This window comes from Schistocerca cancellata, chromosome 2, assembly GCF_023864275.1.
Source record: "Schistocerca cancellata isolate TAMUIC-IGC-003103 chromosome 2, iqSchCanc2.1, whole genome shotgun sequence".
Classification (NCBI taxonomy): domain Eukaryota; kingdom Metazoa; phylum Arthropoda; class Insecta; order Orthoptera; family Acrididae; genus Schistocerca; species Schistocerca cancellata.
The window spans coordinates 123,029,841-123,049,211 of record NC_064627.1 but is presented as its reverse complement, the minus strand read 5'-3'; the positions used below and the strand labels follow the sequence as shown (position 1 = coordinate 123,049,211).

Sequence of the window (19,371 nt, the reverse complement as noted above, 5' to 3'; positions counted from 1 at the left end):
AACAGAAAACGGACTGTGGGTAATGTGAACTATAGTCTCAGCAGGCGGAAGAAGGACATTAAAGAAAAAGCACAGCCAAAGCCTGAAGATAAAGAAGTTCTGTCTCATGAAACAAAAAGGACTACCCTCGAGACTGCCCGAAATGATACGGTTTTTGTAAATACAACAAGAGATGTCAAAAAATCACTTGCCAGTACAAGATCAGATGGTGTCTCCCCTAAACAAAGTGTTACAGGTCCAAGTAAACAAAATTCAGCTTTCCAGCGTGACTCTACAGCTTCTGTCTCACCTGTGTTACCTCCAGTGAGTGTACCTTCCAGTAGTAGAAAATTTGCCAGACTTGGTATTTTTGCACCCAGCAGTGATTCTGAACATTCTTCAGCTGCATCCGTTTCTTCTACATGGAGTCAAATGACACCATCTCGTTTAGTGAAGACAGCTGTGAGTAGCAAGAGCTTAGAACAAGAGAGACGAAGAATGCTGAAAGGAGGTGCTTTCTTTGAAGGTGGTCTTATGTCTGGCTTAGGATTGTTTGGATATATGGTGGGACATACTCTCCCTTTTCCCTTTCTCCAACCATCATTGTCTCAGCCTTCTCAACATTCTCAGGAGGACCCAAAATTGAGAAAACGTCATCTCTCAGAGGAAGCCACCCAAACCCACCATCGCTACCACCATCACCACCACAGATACCATCCAGTACCAGTGCCATCCACATCCATCGTGCTGCCACACAAGCAGACGGGTAAGAAACCCACCATTCCTACTGCGGGTTTATTTAGCCTCCTGCTTCTTGTAATTCACTTACTCTCCCCTGTAAAACTTACTTGCTTGGAGAAAAACCCTTTTATTTATCACATAGAAGTGCAAGCAAAGTTCTCCCTGCAAGGAGTGAATGGAGTCTTGGAGCGGAATGGTACTGTGTGTGTATGTTTTGAATACCCTAGCATGTTGTGGTGTGCGGTGGCATTGTAGAAATCGTAATCCTTTCCACAATTATCCACTAAATGGGAAAGATGGGGAGGAAGGTCACTTGACTGGGTGCTGGCTGGCAGATTTGATAACAAAAAACAGAAAGAAAAAAGTAATCTCTTCCCTGTGCTCGTACTTGGCGTGGCTTGACTTGTCTGCTTTAAATGTGGATCGGCACTTTCTTTCCTGATATTACTTGATTATTGAGGAAAGGTATAGGTAAACGCTGTTCTGCTTTGCAGGGTTCAGGGGGCTTCTATATATCAACAAGGAGTTTTTCAATCCATTGTTATCACTTACCAATTACTATTTGAAGTCTGATAATAAGTGTATGTTTGGTATGGATGTGTGATTGTGTGCACATATGTGTGTGAGCATGCATTTTGGCATGCTTGCATTGATGTATGTGTGCATCTCTCTCTCTCTCTCTCTCTCTCTCTCTCTCTCTCTCTCTCTCTCTCTCTCTCTCTCTGATACACACAAAAACACACACAGTGTGCAATGTGTATGTACAAGAGTGTGCACGCACTGGGTTTATTGCTTTCATTTCTCACATTCTTGATTGGGTCAAATTTGCTTCCCGAATTTGTGCTTCTTTGTCCAGTTATGAGTACACATTTCAGCGATTAGATGATTTGCATGTTCAGTATGTGGCGAATGGTCTAACTCTTCTTTAACATTTCACCCTCGCCTTACATAAATAATTCACTTTCACCGTACTAAAATAAATGCTGCTTGCTGGCACCTATTCTCCAAAATATACCACCAGTACCTGCACTGAAATTAGTTAAATTAGTCCTTAATACAGTAATCAGTTAAACTGTTGTAGATTATTAAGTGGCATACAGGCCATTAATAGATATAAATATTGCTGTAATTTATATATCTAAAAACATTCAATTATGTTTATTAATCCTCTGTAGCATCCTATGTCAAAAAACAGTTTCTCGTTTGATGGAATATCAGGAGAAGAATAGTAATCTGTTGTGGAGCAAGTAGTCGTACATATTTAGTATTATCATTCTACTGATAAAATTAGACTTTATAGTGTTAGGGACTGAGAATTTTATTTACGATTGAGTTTATTGATCTGTTAACCATTCATAACTTGAAACATCAGAATGGAAAATTTTGTTTGCACTTCTTTTATATCAGGTAATGTTGGAGTGCTCTTTGTGTAACCTTAAAACTTATGACATAAATTTGAGGCTCTAGCCCGTGTATTAAAATCAAAAGCTTTAGTAATAATATGATAGCAGTTGAAATTAGACACTGAAGGTACTTAGTAGCCATTAATGAGGCAATCCTTTTCAGTATTAACAGCATTTAATGTTGCAGTTTATGTTGTACTGTAGTTAAGTCTGTTCAGTTTCTACCATTTAATAAAAAAAACTGTCATTTTAAGCAATGAGATTGAATAGAGAACATTCTTGGAGTGCAAAAATAGATATTTAGTGAGAGTAATTTGTAATCAATTTGCCACATAACCTTGGTATGAATCAGCATTTACTAAGTTAGACACACACACAAATTTTGCAGTGTGCATTCATTCAAAACAGCCAACAATTCACTTAGTTGATATATTTGACTTTTAATTTGTGTGTTTGCAGAATTTAAGCATCATATTTTATCTCGAGAAATGAAATTCAGATCATAAAGATAAGTTGTTCTAAAACTGAATGTAGAAGTTATAATTGGGTTCCTTATTTACATCTACGAGTTTCTGTTCATTAAAATATCATTATTTCCATGTGTTTTTGTAGTTTTAATTTTTTTAACCTTTCCTTTGTTATGGTCATTGGGGAAAATAAAAAAGAATAGTCAGGAAATTAAGAATGCTGGAAGTTTTGGGAAAGCAAAGAACATTTCTGCATCTTTCCAGAGTATCCTATTTTAGAAATGCATTTGTGCTCCTTCTCAGACCAGCCAGTGACAACCCCATGATGTCATATTGAGAGGATTGTTCAGGCACACTCCAGAAACAAACAGCTATTGTTTTTGAGAAAGGAGGAAATAAAATTTTGACTGTGGAATGTATTGAATGTAGATGGATTTGAGTTAACTCGTTAAATGCTCATGTTGCTACAGTGTGAGCATGCATGATGTTGTGGTGCGAGTTTCTCAATCTCCTTCCTGTCAAAAAGCTTAAGAAACACTTTCCAATAAATCTGTCTTCAATATCACTATCCTAAAATCCTTTAACATGGTTGGGGGCAGCCACTGCACCCCCTTAAGAGTGAAGAAAGAGCACATTCATTGCTACCATGAAACTAAGTTTGATGTACTACTTGATGCACTAGAGTTACACCCAGCAAGAATTTGTTAACAGTGTATCCAACACTAAGCCATTGTTGCTGAGGTAGGCGGTGCGGTATTCACTGACCACAAACTATTGTGACAAAAAAAAACTCTTACCAGATCTGAGAGATGGTTGTCAGTTCGAATACCTTCAAATGCAAATGTGGGTACAATGAGCAGTTCCCTAAGTCATTCTCTGAATACATAACATACTTACATTTGTAATGCCTGTTGATAAATGTGCACATTGATTTTTCAGAAAAAGTTGTTTCATTTCTAAATTAGTGAGCCAGTGTGACTGACAAAGTAATGAAATGAAATCACTCAAAGAAATGCGGGAAGTTGAGAGTTTTAGCTTCCCAGCTCTAATTAGGTTATCAATCAGAGCAGTAGAGCTGCTGGAGAAAGACAGTTGAAGCATTTAAAGTCAAGGGTACCTGAAAATCACAACGTAACACTCACAAACAAATACATAACTGTGAGAAGAGCCACTGATATTCTGTTGATCATGACAGTATCTGATATTCTGTTGATCATGACAGTTCAGACCTTTCTACCACATTTAATGCCCAATCTTGTTGAAATTATAATACATTAAATTTGGTTCTGTAATGGAAAGTCAGCCTTGAGCACTTAGCAGTGGACTGGAAACCACTGTTTCTCAAAACTTCCAGAATGATATGCTTACATGTAAATTTTTATGGTGTCTCATGTTAATGTAATTGTACATGTATGCTGTGGTTAACAGGACTGTATGTTTCTATTTCAGATGAAGTTGTTCCTGAACCTAAGACACTTCCTCCAGGTGTTACACAGAAGGATGTGACATTATACAAAGAAACTCGTGAAAGAGCAAATTCGGTAAGTAATACTGATTTGTGTATTAGTACCAAGTTCATATTCTTTATTGTGTATTTAATTACCAGCAGTTTTGAATTGTTAATCTTTGTCAGTATACTTCTGAAAGCTTAATTAATAGTTTTCTTTTTAATTAAAAAAAGCCAATTTGTTTCTGTTATGTGGTATGACTAAAGTTACTCACTTCCGTAAGATACAGATAAATCACAAGTGACTGAGAGATGTCGGCAACCAGCCACAATAAACAAAGTGATCAAATAGTTGAAACTGTTATGGACTCAATGGTTTCTTGTGGTTATATTTTGCTGTTTTTTTTAATAGTATTCCAATATATTATCAGAATTCTTATGTCATCATAATTAAAGTAACTCGGAAAGGGGGGGGGGGGGAGACAGAGCAGTTTACCCACACATTTTTGCACAGTGGAACTGCTCCAACATAAAATGTGCCTTACACTATCTATACTTGAACATAAGGTTTAGAATGGGGCAGCTGATGGTGCTGTTAATGAGGGAACAACTAGGATATTCATTTTCTAGATTAAGCGCAATGGAGGAGCATAGGTACTTCAGATGCAGGTCAAATTCAGAGATGGTTAAATGGTCTCGTTGTTTATAGAATGTGTGAACATTTCCTAAACACATATTTGACATTCACATTGTCAGACAAAGATGCGTAAAGGTTACAAACTGCTCTGTTGGCCAGTATTTGATGTTAAGATTTGTGAATGTGGTGTATCCACAAGGGATAAACTATAGGGATACTACTAAGGCTGGTGTATGACACTGTCATATTTCTTTGTCAGTTTTGATATGTCAAAGAAATTTGATGGTGTAATACGGAACTTTTTCAAATCTCACCTTTTGTCAAATAAATATGATCAAATCTAGGGCCTCGCTGTTGGTTTTATCATAAAAGTCGTTTGTCTTCTGTTCACTGCAAAGTTAAACACAACCGCTTGGAACGTGGGCATCGCTACGTGTATTTGATGTCTTTGTAGTGTGTTTGTAAACATGGCTTCAAAGATTGTGTGTTCCTTAGTCTCTTTTTAATGAACTTGCTTCGACTAATGTGGGCGGTGAGCAAGGGGCGCAGTGCATGCTATTAATTGTGTGTTGATGGGCAGGTGAAATATACTGCAGGTGACTGCATGTCCACAATCACAGCTACCGCCATCCACCTCTACATCTGGAAACTTTTCAGCAAGCCAGAATAGAGGATGCAGTCACATTCCACAATAATAATAATAATAATAATAATTATTATTATTATTATTTGCTGGTCTCCCATCGGGCGCCTCCTCAGGTGGCGGATAGGGGAATGCTCACCAGATATGGTGGGTACCGGGGAAATAAAATACCCGGGGTGGACCAAAACTAGCAACTGCTGCCTTGTAGTATGATATTGGCTTATCAAAGGCTAAAGGAAGAAAACCTTGAGTAAAAATTACCTGGTCCTCCGGGTTGGGGGTTGTGCAGTGGGCCAGCCCCTCACTCACATAAAAACATAAAAATGCTAAAAAACCTAATAATATGCCTCGGAAAAATTGGAACTTTGGACGATGAACTGGCAGTGAGAAACGGAAAATTATGTTTGGATGCTGGAATGTGCAAGGTATTTCTACTAAAATAAATTTACTCCCTGCAGAACTTGACATGTTCAACACGGATGTTGTCGTACTCTCTGAAACAAAGAAGAAAGGCCAAGGAGAAGAAGAACTGGATAATTATGTACATATCTGGAGTGGGGTATCAAAAGCAGTAAGAGCCAAAGCAGGAGTCTCCATTATGATAAAGAAATCATGGAAAGAAAGAATCACAAATTGGACATTCATCAATCAACGTATTATTACTGTTGAAATGACATTATTTGCTAGGGAAGTTGTGATTATTGGCGTATATGCACCCACGAACGACACAAAAGATAAGGAGAAAGATACACTCTGGGCCACCCTCAGGGAGACTGTTGAAAAAATCCCAAGAAGAAAGGAACTGATTATCATGGGAGATCTGAAAGGAAGGGTAGGAATTAGAGAATCTTGTAGAATAGTAGGAAAACATGGAGAGGACGAATATAATGACAATGGGGAACGGTTAATTGCAATTTGTGAACAATTTGATCTAAAAATTACCAACACTTTTTCAAACATAAGGACATTCATAAATATACTTGGCAACAGAACACCAAAGAACTTCGTTCTATAATAGATTATATTATCATTAGGCAAACAAGTAGTTTCAAGGCAGTAGATGTCAGATCTTATAGAGAAGCCCAGTGTGGATCAGACCACTATCTAGTTAAAATGAAGTCTTTCTGGCCATGGAAGAATGCAAGGAGTGATACAAGTAACATAAATAAAACGAACCAGACTGAGAAAGATGAAAATTTACCTTTTAATATTGACAGCCTACAAGACGAAAGTATCAGAACACTCTTTGCGGCCAGGATGGAAAAGAAACTGGTTGAATCATTTGAAGGAAGTACAGAGGAAATATATGACTATATAAAAGCTAATGTGAAAATCATAGCAACAGAGGTGTTGGGTAAAAAAGATAGCAACCACAACCGTGCAGCAGAGTGGTGGTCAGAGGAACTAGAGGTCCTCGTTAGAGAAAAACAAAATGCGTTCCTTCAGTGGTTGAATGATAAATCAGAAGAAACAAGGTCAATATACAAGGAAAAGAAGAATGAAGTGATGAAAAAAATAAGGATGGCAAAAAATGAAGCATGGGAAAGAACATGTGCCAAGGTGAATAGCAAATTAGGATTTGGGAGAGCAAAAGAAGCATGGTCAGTATTGAAAGGACTTCGACAGGATACAAAAAGCAAAACTAATCTCCAACTGATAACACAAAAGGAATGGGAAGAGTATTTCCAAAAATTATTAAATGAGGACAGAGAAGAATATCTAGAAGAAGGAACAGGGGATGATAAAGGACATAAAGATGATGAGATCCGGATTTTAGAAAGTGAAGTACTTCAGGCGTTGAGAACAGGAAAGAATGGTAAATCACCGGGACCAGGCAGTATCAATCTGGAGTGTCTGAAATATGGTGGTGACAAAATTGTGAAACTGATAACACAGCTCTTCAAGAAAATGATACATGGAGATTCAATACCCAACGAGATGAAGCTAGGTTACATTAATACAATATTTAAGAAAGCGGATCGCAAAATTTGTTCAAACTATCGAGGAATTTGTGTTAGAAACACATTAATGAGAATTTTTGCGAAAGTAATTAAAAACAAACTGAAAAAATATTTTAGAACCCAAGAAGAACAATGTGGATTCACGGCCGGGAGATCATGTGTAGACCATATTTTCACATTACGACAGATTTTGGAGAAACATAGGGAAAAATCAAAAAGTATAGGATTAATTTTCATAGATCTAGAAAAAGCGTATGATACTGTTCCAAGAAAATTACTTTGGAGAGCACTACATATGGCAAACATAAACCCTTCCTTGATTAAAATAATATAACAGATGTATAAAGATAACATTTGCCAAGTGAAAGTTGGTAATAAACTTTCACAGAAATTTAGAAAGGCCTTTTACAGGGCTGTCCCATGTCACCATCATTATTTAAAATCTATATAGATACTAGCCTTAGAACATGGTCTCGTAAATGTAATAGTATGGGATTAGAAATAAGAGAAGGAGTTTACCTACATCATTTATTATTTGCTGATGATCAAGTAGTCGTGGCACAAGAAGGGGAGGATACTAACTATATGTGCAATCAACTAGCAGTAGCATACAAAACTTGGGGTTTGAAGATTAATTACCAAAAAACAGAATACTTGACTAATGATTCAGATGAGCTATACATTGAAGGAAAGAAAATTAAAAAGATAAACACTTTCTGTTATTTGGGATCCATTTTAGAAATCGAGGGAAAATCAGAGTCAGAAATCAATAAAAGAATTAGTAGCGGACGGAGGGTCATTGGGATGCTTAACTCAGTCTTATGGAGCAGGAATGTAATGAGCAGAACTAAAAAATTAATATACAAATCCATATTAGAGAGTGTGGTTCTGTATGGAACGGAGACCTGGACAATTAACATGAAGCACATTAAAAAATTACAAGCTCTAGAGATGGGCTTTTGGAGAAGATCGGCAAGAATCTCCAGGAAAGAAAAGATAAGGAACACTGAAGTAATAAGGAGAATGGAAATAAAAGAAAGAATATATGACGTAATGGATAGGAAGAAATTACAGCGGTACGGGCATGTACGATGAATGGAGGAAGCCAGAATACCAAAATTGATACTGGAGTGGGAACCGGAGGGGAGAAGAAGAAGAGGACGTCCTGTGACCACCTGGCTCCAAAATGTACAGCACACAATGAGGAGAACGGGCGCAGAGGAAGAGGACACACAAGATCGAAACACCTGGAGAAATATTTTGAGAGTATAGTTTAAGAACGTTTATTGTTTGTATTGTAATTTCCAAGTAAATTATTATGTTGGAGATAAGCCTCTGTACTGAGGAAAAGCTCAAAATAATAATAATAAATAATAATAATAATAATAATAATAATAATAACGCTTTCCATTCTATGTTTGTTTTTTTAACTCTGGATGCCACAAGTTAAAAAGTGGTTCATCTGTTTAGTACTTTTCGTTAATTTTGCAGTTGCTGGAACACTAATTCCATAATTAAATTATTCAAAAGTAAAATAGCTCTTATGCCCATATAGTGTACTAAACATTTATTTACTTTCACATATTCCCTCTTCAGTTAATCGCTTCACACATTTCTAAAATTATTTTGGTTAAAGTGCAATGTGATATTAGATTGCTGTTTTGTAAACTAAAGTAGCTCTTTCCTGCATCAAGAAATCACAGTATCGCAGTTAGCCTGTCTTGTGCATATATAGCATTTCTCAAGAGAGTATTCTGTTTTGTAATATGAGAAGCCACTTTGCTGAGCAAATACTGAAATACACTCTCATCCATTTGTAAGAAATTTGTATATAAGTCTTGACATCCCCACTTGCAGCTCTTGTAACAAATTTTGCTGAATGCTTTTATTATCTTGACATAATACCTATGGCTTCATCCAAGTACGTTCCTTTTTTTTTCCACCCCTTTTTTTCCCAGATAAGCACACAATCCTATTGTAGTACTAGCAGCTGCAGCGCATAATAAGAAATTGTTGTCCGTCATCTTGAAATTTGACGAAAAATATGACAACAGTCTAATACCCCGTTTTAGTGCCACGTCAGAGATCTTTGTCAAAGAAATTTGACGAATGTTTGATGATATTTCTTTGTCAAAGAAATATGATCGTACAATACCGACGTAATCTTCTTTGGATTTGCAGCTCTTGCAGTAGCCGTGCACAGACAAAATTACTGGATATCTCGTCCACCAGTTTTGCGAACAACTGTTTTTCATATGAACCCAATGATTGTTCCACAAAGGTGTTGAAACATGTTTGGGTTTGCGTAATGGGCAGACCTGATATCCAGTAAACTAGGAATATTGTTCACCATTGGACAATTTTGCAGTGTGCGCTGTAAATGGACAGCAGATTACATGTCAGGAGACATCTCTGTTCCTAGATGGATGCCACTTTACAGCAGATGTTTACTGAGAAGACAAGGAAATTAAATCTGTTGATCAATAATCTCTGGAATAAATGTTTTAAAATGGGGCAGTGATTGTGTGTTTGGTGAATTCAAGACAGAGAGACCTCTGTGATGTTTCTCTTGGTAGACCTCAGTGATCCTTCTCTTGGTACTTACGTGACTATGCTTGTCCCCACAATAAAAAGTATTTTCATGCCTTCTTCTTCCTACCTGAATCACATGGTGAGTCAGGATGTTCTTTGGACTCATATTGCTGCTCAAAGCCTTCCCCTGACCCATTGTGTGCTGAGAAAATGGAACTTGCATGAACATCATTATCAGTAGCAACATAGCATAATGCAGCTTACCATAGTGTGTAACATAATTGAGACAGGACCTTTAACTGTTAAGGAAAGTGGTATGTCAAGTGTCATGTAAGTGAAAACTGAGCTACTGTCTTCCAGTTGAGTCATGGAAGCATGCTTCACTGCCTGATTTAAATCTTGAACTTGTTCGTTTTTCCAGGCTTTATTGAAATTTTTCCAGTATGCCGTGTTTATCATGTCCTCATACCAGGTTGAGTCCCTGCTTATTTGCTACAATTCTGCTGTGCAGTAACATGTTGAAATTACTGTCATCTATCCCATCTTCTTCTGCAAGAAGCAGCTGCTTAAATTTCTCTGTGATTCTTAAAACTTGACAGGCATTCTTCACAAGGTAATGAAAGAGAAAGTATGAAGATCTGCTTATGTGTAGAATTAAATACTATCTAATAATAACAGGGCGAACGGCCTTACTGCAGTGGTAACACTAGTTCCCATCAGATCACTGAAGTTCAGCACTTTCGGGCTGGGATGGCTGACCATCTGGTCTGCCGAGTGCTGTTGGCAAGCGGGGTGCACTCAGCTGTTGTGAGGCAAATTGAGGAGTTTCATGATTGAGAAGTAATGGCTCCGGTCTCTGAAACTGACATACGGCTGGGAGAGCAGTGTGCTGACTACATGCACCTCCATATCCACATCCAGTGATGCCTATGGGCTGAGGATGAGACGGCGGCTGGCCGGTACTGGGCCTTCAGGGCTTTTTCGGGAGGAGAGTTCAATAACAACAGTGTTCTTCAGAGTTAGAAAGATGAAATATTTTGTATCTGTTATTTCATGACATACTTCAGTGACTGTTATACTCCAGTTTCCACTTCATTTCTAAGTATTAAGTCTTTCCACATATATTGTTAACATATTGAATTTTCTTCTAGGCAACACCAGCGGTATTACCTAATGTGGATGCACCAGCCACATCTAGTGGAGTAGTTTCTCCTTCAACAGCAGCAGCCCAGCAGAGGTGCCCTGCTGCTATTGAATTTGGCCAGTACGAGATACAGACCTGGTATTCCTCACCGTACCCGCAGGAATACGCCAGGTGCGTCGCTGAATATACTATATTATCTTTTCAAAGGTGGTGTTACATTTCCCGCCAATTAATTTTAAGATACATGATTGTTAATTAATTTTAGTTCAACATTAAGGAAATTCCATTGATTGTAGAAGTAAAGGTAAATATGCCAGTGGTTACAGAATGAGAATACATGTACCATAATTTTAGGCACCAAATTTACTGTGGATTCATTTATAAATGGTTCAGCACCAATTTAAGAACTTCTGTTGGGAAAACAGCTCTATAGAAATTGTTGACGTGTTCGTTGTATTACACAAATTGCATCATTTTATAAAATTTCCAACAGAAGACCAAATGAGAAGTTGTTTCAGTTGTGTACTCATAGCAGTTCACATCTCACCAGTCATTTTACAGATGGTAAGTGTAATAAAATAACTGAAATATCTGCAGCACCCTCTGTAAATGCATACAAGTATCCAAAGTGTCATAGAGGAAATAAGTTCACAGTGCAGTTGGATTTAGCTGTATGTATAGAATTAAATTAACTTTAGAGTAGTGCTGCTGTACTGGCACAACACATGTAACATCACCACAATGAATGTTTCACTCCACAGTGAAGTGTCCACTGATCTTAAAACTTCCTGGCAATTTAAAACTGTGTGCCTGATCGAGACTCGAACTTGAGTCCTTAACCTTTCATGTGCATGTGCTCTACTAATTGAGCTACCCAAGCAGGACCCACACCCCATTCACACAGCTTCACTTCCACTTAATCTGTCTGCAAGTTTCGTATCAACACACACTTCGCTGCAGAGTGGAAAGTTTATTCTGGGAACATCTCAGAAGCTGTAGCTCCACCATGTCCCCACAGTATCGTTTTTTCCAGGAGTGCTTGTCCCACAAATTTCACGAGAGAACTTCTGTGAAGTTAGGAAGGTAGGAGATGACGAATTAGTGGAAGTGAAGCTGAAAGTACAGGTCATGGGTCGTGCTTGGATAGCTCAGGTCAGTTGAAGAACACTTCCTGCCAAAGGCAAAGCTTCAGAGTTAGATTCTCAGTTGGGCACACAGTTTTAATTTGCCATGAAATGTCATGTGTAACATTGTTAGTAGCCAAAATTAAGTGGCAAACTTCAACTATTGTAATTATCACCACCACCAATATTTTGCACGATGGCAGCTGACATTATGAGAAGTTTATCGTATTATTCTTGTATTTCTTTGTGAAGTTTTTACGAACAGGAGCTGTTGTGAATGCACATATTTCTTGATAATATTTTACTAGTAATTATGACAGCATCTGTTTTGTGAAAAAAAAGACCCCTGTTGTGCAGATGCTTTGTAATAAACTGGCAGCTGGGTTTGCTAATTTGAATAAAATAGGAACTGAAATGGTAACCCAGTTCCAACTACATCGGCTTCCTGGTTAATGTCATAGTTACTAATTGATGTGGAACTCTTAAACACCATCCTCATCTGGCTAACACCCACTCAAAGTATCATCAAAAGGTGCTGTTGTTGATGTTTGGCTGTTACAGAATCAAATTTGCTTAACAGTGACAGCAGCAAGTTACATTTACTGAAAGATGCGACATTTACATGAATTAATTGTGCCTTGTCATGCATCTTCTTGTAGTACTTCTGCTAAATCGCTCATTTTTCTAGATATTGAGGAAAGGCAGAGATCACTAAGGGACATATCTTATCCATTATTAAGCTGTTTGGCAGTTCACAACATTTCAAGCAAAGCTGATGCTTAAAAATGGAGCAGGTCTCTTTGTTTGTCCTGGTACATTGTGTTTCAGCAGAGTCAAAGTATTTTCATTATGTTTCATGCCACTAGTACTGGGCATGCGTAACCATTGAAAATTTGGAGACGGCAAAACCTCCAAATGACTTTTCGCCACATTGGAAGTGTCCATATCCCGCTGCAGCGTATATTTCTGTAATTCAGTGGAGTTGCTGGTACATAAATGGAGTCTTATATTAAAGACTAACAACACCTGCTGTTTCCTCTCGATCTGCATTTTAAAAAAGTTCTGTGGTATTTGTTGTCAGAGTCTTATCTCTGGGACATAACATAAAAGTGCAGTACTTGGAATGGTGCCCTGGGCTTGCATTCAGAAGTGTGCTCAAACCTCCTTCTGATCATCCAGATTTAGTTTCTCTAGTATTTCCCTAGATGGATCAACGTAAATTATGGGATCGTATCTTGGACAGTTATCCTTCCCCATACTTGGTGTATTCAGATGGTGCTGTATTTAGTGACCTCATTGCCAGTGGGACTCTAGAAACAATAATGTTCCCCCTTTTTACACTAGTTTTGATCTTTGTCGTGCACAATTTAAGATTTAGGGCATTCTTTTGATTACATTTTCTGCTAAGTGTGTGGAAGAAAATCGTTGAGTTTGTTTCAGACATCGTAGGTAAACTTCCTTGCACCAGTGCGGATTTCAACTAAGATTTTGTATGTTGCCAAGCATTTATTATATTTGTGTGATATTTGTTGATTCTATTTACATGCACGTATTTTTCTGTGTTTGCAGTTAACATTATATTTGCACTTACTTTTCTGTAATTATATTCAGATTTTTTGCTGTTTTAATTAGATAGAGATTGTGTGTAAAAGCTACATAATTATCTTCAGGAATTATTAACTGTGCTTAGGTGTTCATTAATTAATTTCTTATTAATTTTTATGTGAACTTCAATTGAAACTGTATGCTTCACACTTCACGTTAATGTAGATGTGTGTGTGCTCATGTTTAAGGTCAATAACAAAACATTTTTTATTGCAAAATTTGACTGTGATGAATTATGGTATTGCAATATTACATATGTCTTATTTGTTGTTTTTAGATTACCAAAACTCTTCCTCTGTGAGTTTTGCCTTAAATACACAAAGAGCAAGGCTGTGTTGGAAAGGCATCAAGATAAGTGTACTTGGAGACATCCTCCAGCGACAGAAATCTACCGTCACAAAGATCTCTCTGTTTTTGAGGTATTTCATTGTGAAGAAATAATATAAAAGAACATGCTCTGCTGTTTTTGTTAATGGCTGTAGTTACTTGTTGTGGCAATTGAGGAAATATAATAATAAGAGAAGTCAGAAAAAGGTTACTGTGTACTTCATAAGACCTCTTCATTTAAAATACTGTCACCCCTCCCTTCTTATTACTTGGTATGTGACATTTTGTCCCTTTGATAATAGTGTTCTTTCTTTTTGAAATTACTTGAATGAATTCCTCATGTGTTTCCATCTCCATTCACACACATGTGCTCCAGGCACATCAATCTGGCCACTGCATATGTTAGACATCAATGTGCAATAACCACTCACAGACAGCAGGTGGCAACACAAGCAGTGGAGGGCGTATAAAACTTGTCAGGGAGATGAGGAAAAAGTGCAGTCGTCATCGTAATCTGGAAGTGGAACGATTTACCTAACATCCATTAGGGCATGGCCATTGGCTTTCATGCCAAGAGTGGAAGCTTTTCCAAAACAGCTAAGTTTGTAGTCTTGTAGCCTTGGTTAAGGTGTACTGTGCTTGACAAAATTTCACTATCCAAAACCAGCACCGAGGCAGCTGTAGTGTACTGTGGCCTATAAATGACAAGGGCGACTGATGACTGCGGTGATGTGTACAGGCAAATAGACATGCATCTCTTGAGAAACTGAACAAAGAGGCTGTCAACAACCAGTCATCAAATGTTGCTGCATATGGGCCTCCACAGTAGGCTCTTAGTTCATGCACCTATACTGACTTCGGTTCATCAATGACAAAGTCTGGGATTTGCACACCAATACTACAACTGGACATCGACTGAGTGGCGTTTTCAAATAAATCGTGTGTATGTTCCATTTGACAGACATGCTGTTGGCATGTATGGCATGAAATGTCTGAAAAGAAACACTGTGCAACAACATTATTGCCTGCGGGATGTTTTTGCGCCATCGCCAAGTTATCTTGTAATTCTGGAAGGCACCATGGATCAACACAAGTATAAGTATGTGTCTATCTTTGGGGACCACATACGCCCCTACATGCATGTTTTTACCTCTGCAAGGTGGGATCTGCCAGTGTGACAATACGACATGTCACACAGCTCGCAGTGTACGTGCGTGGTTTGAAGAGCACCAGGACGTGTTTACCATACTCCCCTCGGCACAAACTCCCCACTTTTCATGCATGGATCCTCAACTGAGAAACCTAGTGAAGCTGGCTGTGGCACTGGAGTTGGCATGGCTCCACATCCATCAGACACTTCCAGAATGTCATTGCCCTCTTCCTACATGTCTCACAGTGAAGCACTACAAGAAGTGGTTACTCTGGCGTTTGACAGATGGTCACATTAATGGAGAGTGTATAATTATTTGTCTAGAAGATCAACCGAACGTAAGACTGACCATCTCTTGATTTAGTGTGTGTTAACGTATGAGAGGCATTTTAGGATAAAGGGAAGATGTGGACAGCAGAGGAAGAGAGAACATAAGCTACAGGATGTGGGGTGGGGTCCGCCAGAGAGGGGGAGGGGGGGGTTTACAGGTACGGAAGTAGAGGTGACAGAGGCACTGGACCAGTTGGTGCTGTAGCGCGCAGCATGTGTAGCAATTGAATTGTCAAGTTCACAGTTGAAGATACAATTTGTAGGGTAATCGCAGAACTGTTGGTATATATTGTGGCCCTGTTGATATGAGTTACGGAATGAATGTTTCTGTCACTGGTAGGGCTGGTGGATGGACATTTGGAATTGAACATATCTACGTCCACTTATACGCTCCGCACGCCACCGTACGGTGCGTGGCATAGGGTACCCTGTACCACTAATCATCATTTCCTTTCTGGTTCCACTCACAAACAGCGTGAGGGAAAAATGACTGACTGTATGCCTCCATATGAGCCCTAATTTCTCGTATCTATCGTATTTTTGTGGTTCTTACGTGCTGTGTATGTCGGTTGCAGTAGAATCATTTGGCAGTCAGCTTCAAATGCCATTTCTCTAAGTTGTCACAATACTGACACTTGGATCGAATGTGGCAGAATTGCCTGTGTGGTGTTAGATTGGGAGCTGTGTAGGGTGGAGGTTGTTGGATACAGAATGCTATTTAAGTAGAGGTGGGCTATTATTCTTCCCAGTCCTGATGAGAAATAGTTGAAGAGCTTAGCTGAGGTTTTTTAAGGCTTGGGTCATGTTGATACATATGAGAAGTTCGTGTAAAGTTAATGAAAATCATAACTCACTTCTGTACAGTGGAGTAGGAACTGTGTAACAGTTCATCAGAGTCTTTCTGTTACAGTAATTTTTGAAAGCAATTACATCTGTTATTTCCAGTTTCTACTTCTTCATGAAATGATAAGGTATCTTATTCTAGAAAATGGGTTGAGTTTATCCTTTCTGTTGCTGTAGTTTTTAGCTAACCAACAGGTTTAAGTTCTGTAAATATTGTACATTTAGTCTGCTTGTACTGTACTATAATAGTGAGCTATAGCCATCAAGTGAATTTCATCATGGCTCTTATGTAGAATTATTGTCCTGATCAATAATGAATGAAGGACCCATATATTAAGTATTACATATGTTGTACCATATTTACTTGATTATAAGACCAAGTTTTTTTCCCCAAATTCATGATTTGAAAACTACAGGGTCACCCTGTATTTGCATATTAAATTATTGATGCTTAGGTTAATGGTTTTTCATTGTTTGGTAGATTACATCTTGTATTTACACATGAAGTTTGGGCTACTGAGATTATGTGCAGATTTATTTTAAAGAATTTGGAAGGTTAAGTTAGGGCAAACAATACTTGTGCTCAAACAGGTGCCGGCCGTTGTGGCTGAGCGGTTCTAGGCGCTTCAGTCTGGAACCGCGCTGCTGCTACGGTCGCAGGTTCGAATCCTGCCTCCGGCATGGATGTATGTGATGTCCTTAGGTTAGGTTTAAGTAGTTCTAAGTCTAGGGGACTGATGACCTCAGATGTTAAGTCCCATAGTGCTCAGAGCCATCTGAACCATCATCTCAAACAGGTTTGAGATTTCCCAATACATCAAAGTGCTTAGTACAGTATTGACCTCACTTGACAACCATGGGACATTAGACTCGAGCGGTGCTAATTCAAGGGATACGCGAGAAACTATGAACTAGCCTCCACAAAAGTCTATTGCTCTGCTTAAAATTCGACAATTTTGTAAAATGCAGGATCACACAGAATTTCTTAATATCTTCTTACAGGCTCTTGTTGTATTTGAACAGTTTTGCAATACAAGTTCTAATACATGTTTGGTTACTGAATAAAAACATTTATGGTGTTTTTTCATAAATTTACCATTGAAAGGCGAAAATGTTGTCCTTCAGGAACACAGGAAATTATGAACACAAGCCAATATTTTGTTTGATTGTGAGGTATTTTAATGATTGAGCAAATGAGTTTGCTAATAGGAAATTCAGTCGCTGTTTACATATTAGAATACCTGCTAAAACGTTACCATCTTTTAATCGGTTTTAGAACAAGTTGGTGACATTCAGATGAAACAAGAAACAAAATTAATCTGGAATTAAATGTCTAAAAATGAAGTAGCCTATGTTAAACTGACTATAATTGTTAACGTAACACTAAATTATGGTGGCAAGACACATTGTAGAGATAGTGCCAACAAACATTGCTAGATTGTGGGCTGAGTGTAATTTTGAGAATTTTACTGAATCCTGATTGTGATATTTCATTTATTGATTTATTTATTACATTAGTGTTACACATGATCTGCAGCCTAGAAGACATTGCAGTCTGTGTTTCACAGTTGCTCAACCACTGCATTACAGAAGTGTTGGAAGGGGTGGGGGGAGTGATACAGGCTTCACTGAGAACTAGGATGAGTGCCAGGAGGGAAATAATGAGCTGGCAGCAAATTACAGGGTGATGACAGCCATGGGAACCTATTCCATCTCCTTTGGTTTTTTATGATAATCTATGACATTTAGACTGCAGTTTACCTGAATATGTTGGAGTCGACTTTAAAATTGGACAATACACCAAAATCTTATACATTTTGACAGGAGACAGTGAAAGTATAGGTAGGAGCCAGTGGGGTACTTGTATCCATCCTCCAACAATGTGGAGGTATCACGAAAATGAAAGGCGGTGTGTCAGCTACTAGTTCTGCACAGCCAGTAATGAAGTCCGGTATGCATTTGGCAAAAAATAGCTGCATTCTCAGGTTCCACCATAATCACAACCTCAGCTATTGCAACGTATTTGGAAAGAAATGGTGAAATATTTGTGACAACGAAGATATAAATTTCACAACTGTGCTATTAGGATGAAAGTGATGATTAGAAATAGTGAAACTACAGACAACAGGATCAGTAATCGAAAAGGTAGTGAAGATAAAACTATTTATTTTCTTTTATTTTATTTCTTCTTTTGTTATCAAAATGGCCTAAGTTTAAAGTAGTTATAAACATTTTAGGCGCATACTTGATGTCAGTAAAACAGTTTGTATTTTTGAGGAGTTGGAATATGTTTGAAATAAATTTTTCTCAAGGAGACGCATAAAAAAGACGGCGGGGTCACCTTATATTCAGGGTTGCCTCCTACTCTGGTAAATATGGTACATGTGCTTCCTAATCTTTCAAAACATTGCCATAAGATGTCACTTACGTGTAAATTAAAAAGTGTAGGGGAAATAGTACAATCTTCTTTTTCAACTTCTTATTCACCTTCTTATTCATCTACTTCCTTTGTAAAAATATTGTTTTCCAGTAGTGGCGATTTCTGAATGTCTGTACATGCTTTTATTACTTTAGACAGTTCTGTAGCATGGTTATATTCTGTCATACATCCTATAAATATTTCTGTGATACTCGTGATATTTTCTGATACCCTAGAGAAAACCTATGTACTCCACTAGAAAGGTAATATCTGGCTATAATTTCTGAATATATTTTACATACTATATTGGGCAGTGGAATAACACCATTTCTACAGTTCTCTCTTCTTAAATCAGTATGGCAATGACTATTCCCCTCTTTTCTGCCACATTGAGTCGAACAGTTACGTAATAAATGTGTAAGTATCTTTACTTTCATTGGTGTGTTATTTATAAGTGTAGTGGAACATAAACAAAAAAACCAGTTCTACTGTCTTTATTGTCACTGCAGTATGCAACTGAACCCCTTAATAAGTCTGTCTCTTCATTTCAGAAATTTAAGTCTGTGCTGGAAGTAGTGACAAAAATGTAAAAAATGCGTGATTGTTAAGTGCATAAAGT

General features: G+C 37.9%; 1 protein-coding gene across 1 annotated transcript in view; it reads left to right on the top strand.

Annotated features, from left to right (window-relative positions):
* The window catches only part of LOC126161375 (histone acetyltransferase KAT6A), a 286,383-nt gene that overhangs the window by 217,776 nt on the left and 49,236 nt on the right, over positions 1-19,371 (top strand). Inside the window, exons 6-8 of the mRNA XM_049917149.1 lie at positions 4,040-4,131; positions 10,962-11,125; positions 13,961-14,102. Of these exons, the coding sequence (XP_049773106.1) occupies positions 4,040-4,131; positions 10,962-11,125; positions 13,961-14,102 (398 nt within the window). The remainder of the gene's footprint in view (positions 1-4,039; positions 4,132-10,961; positions 11,126-13,960; positions 14,103-19,371) is intronic.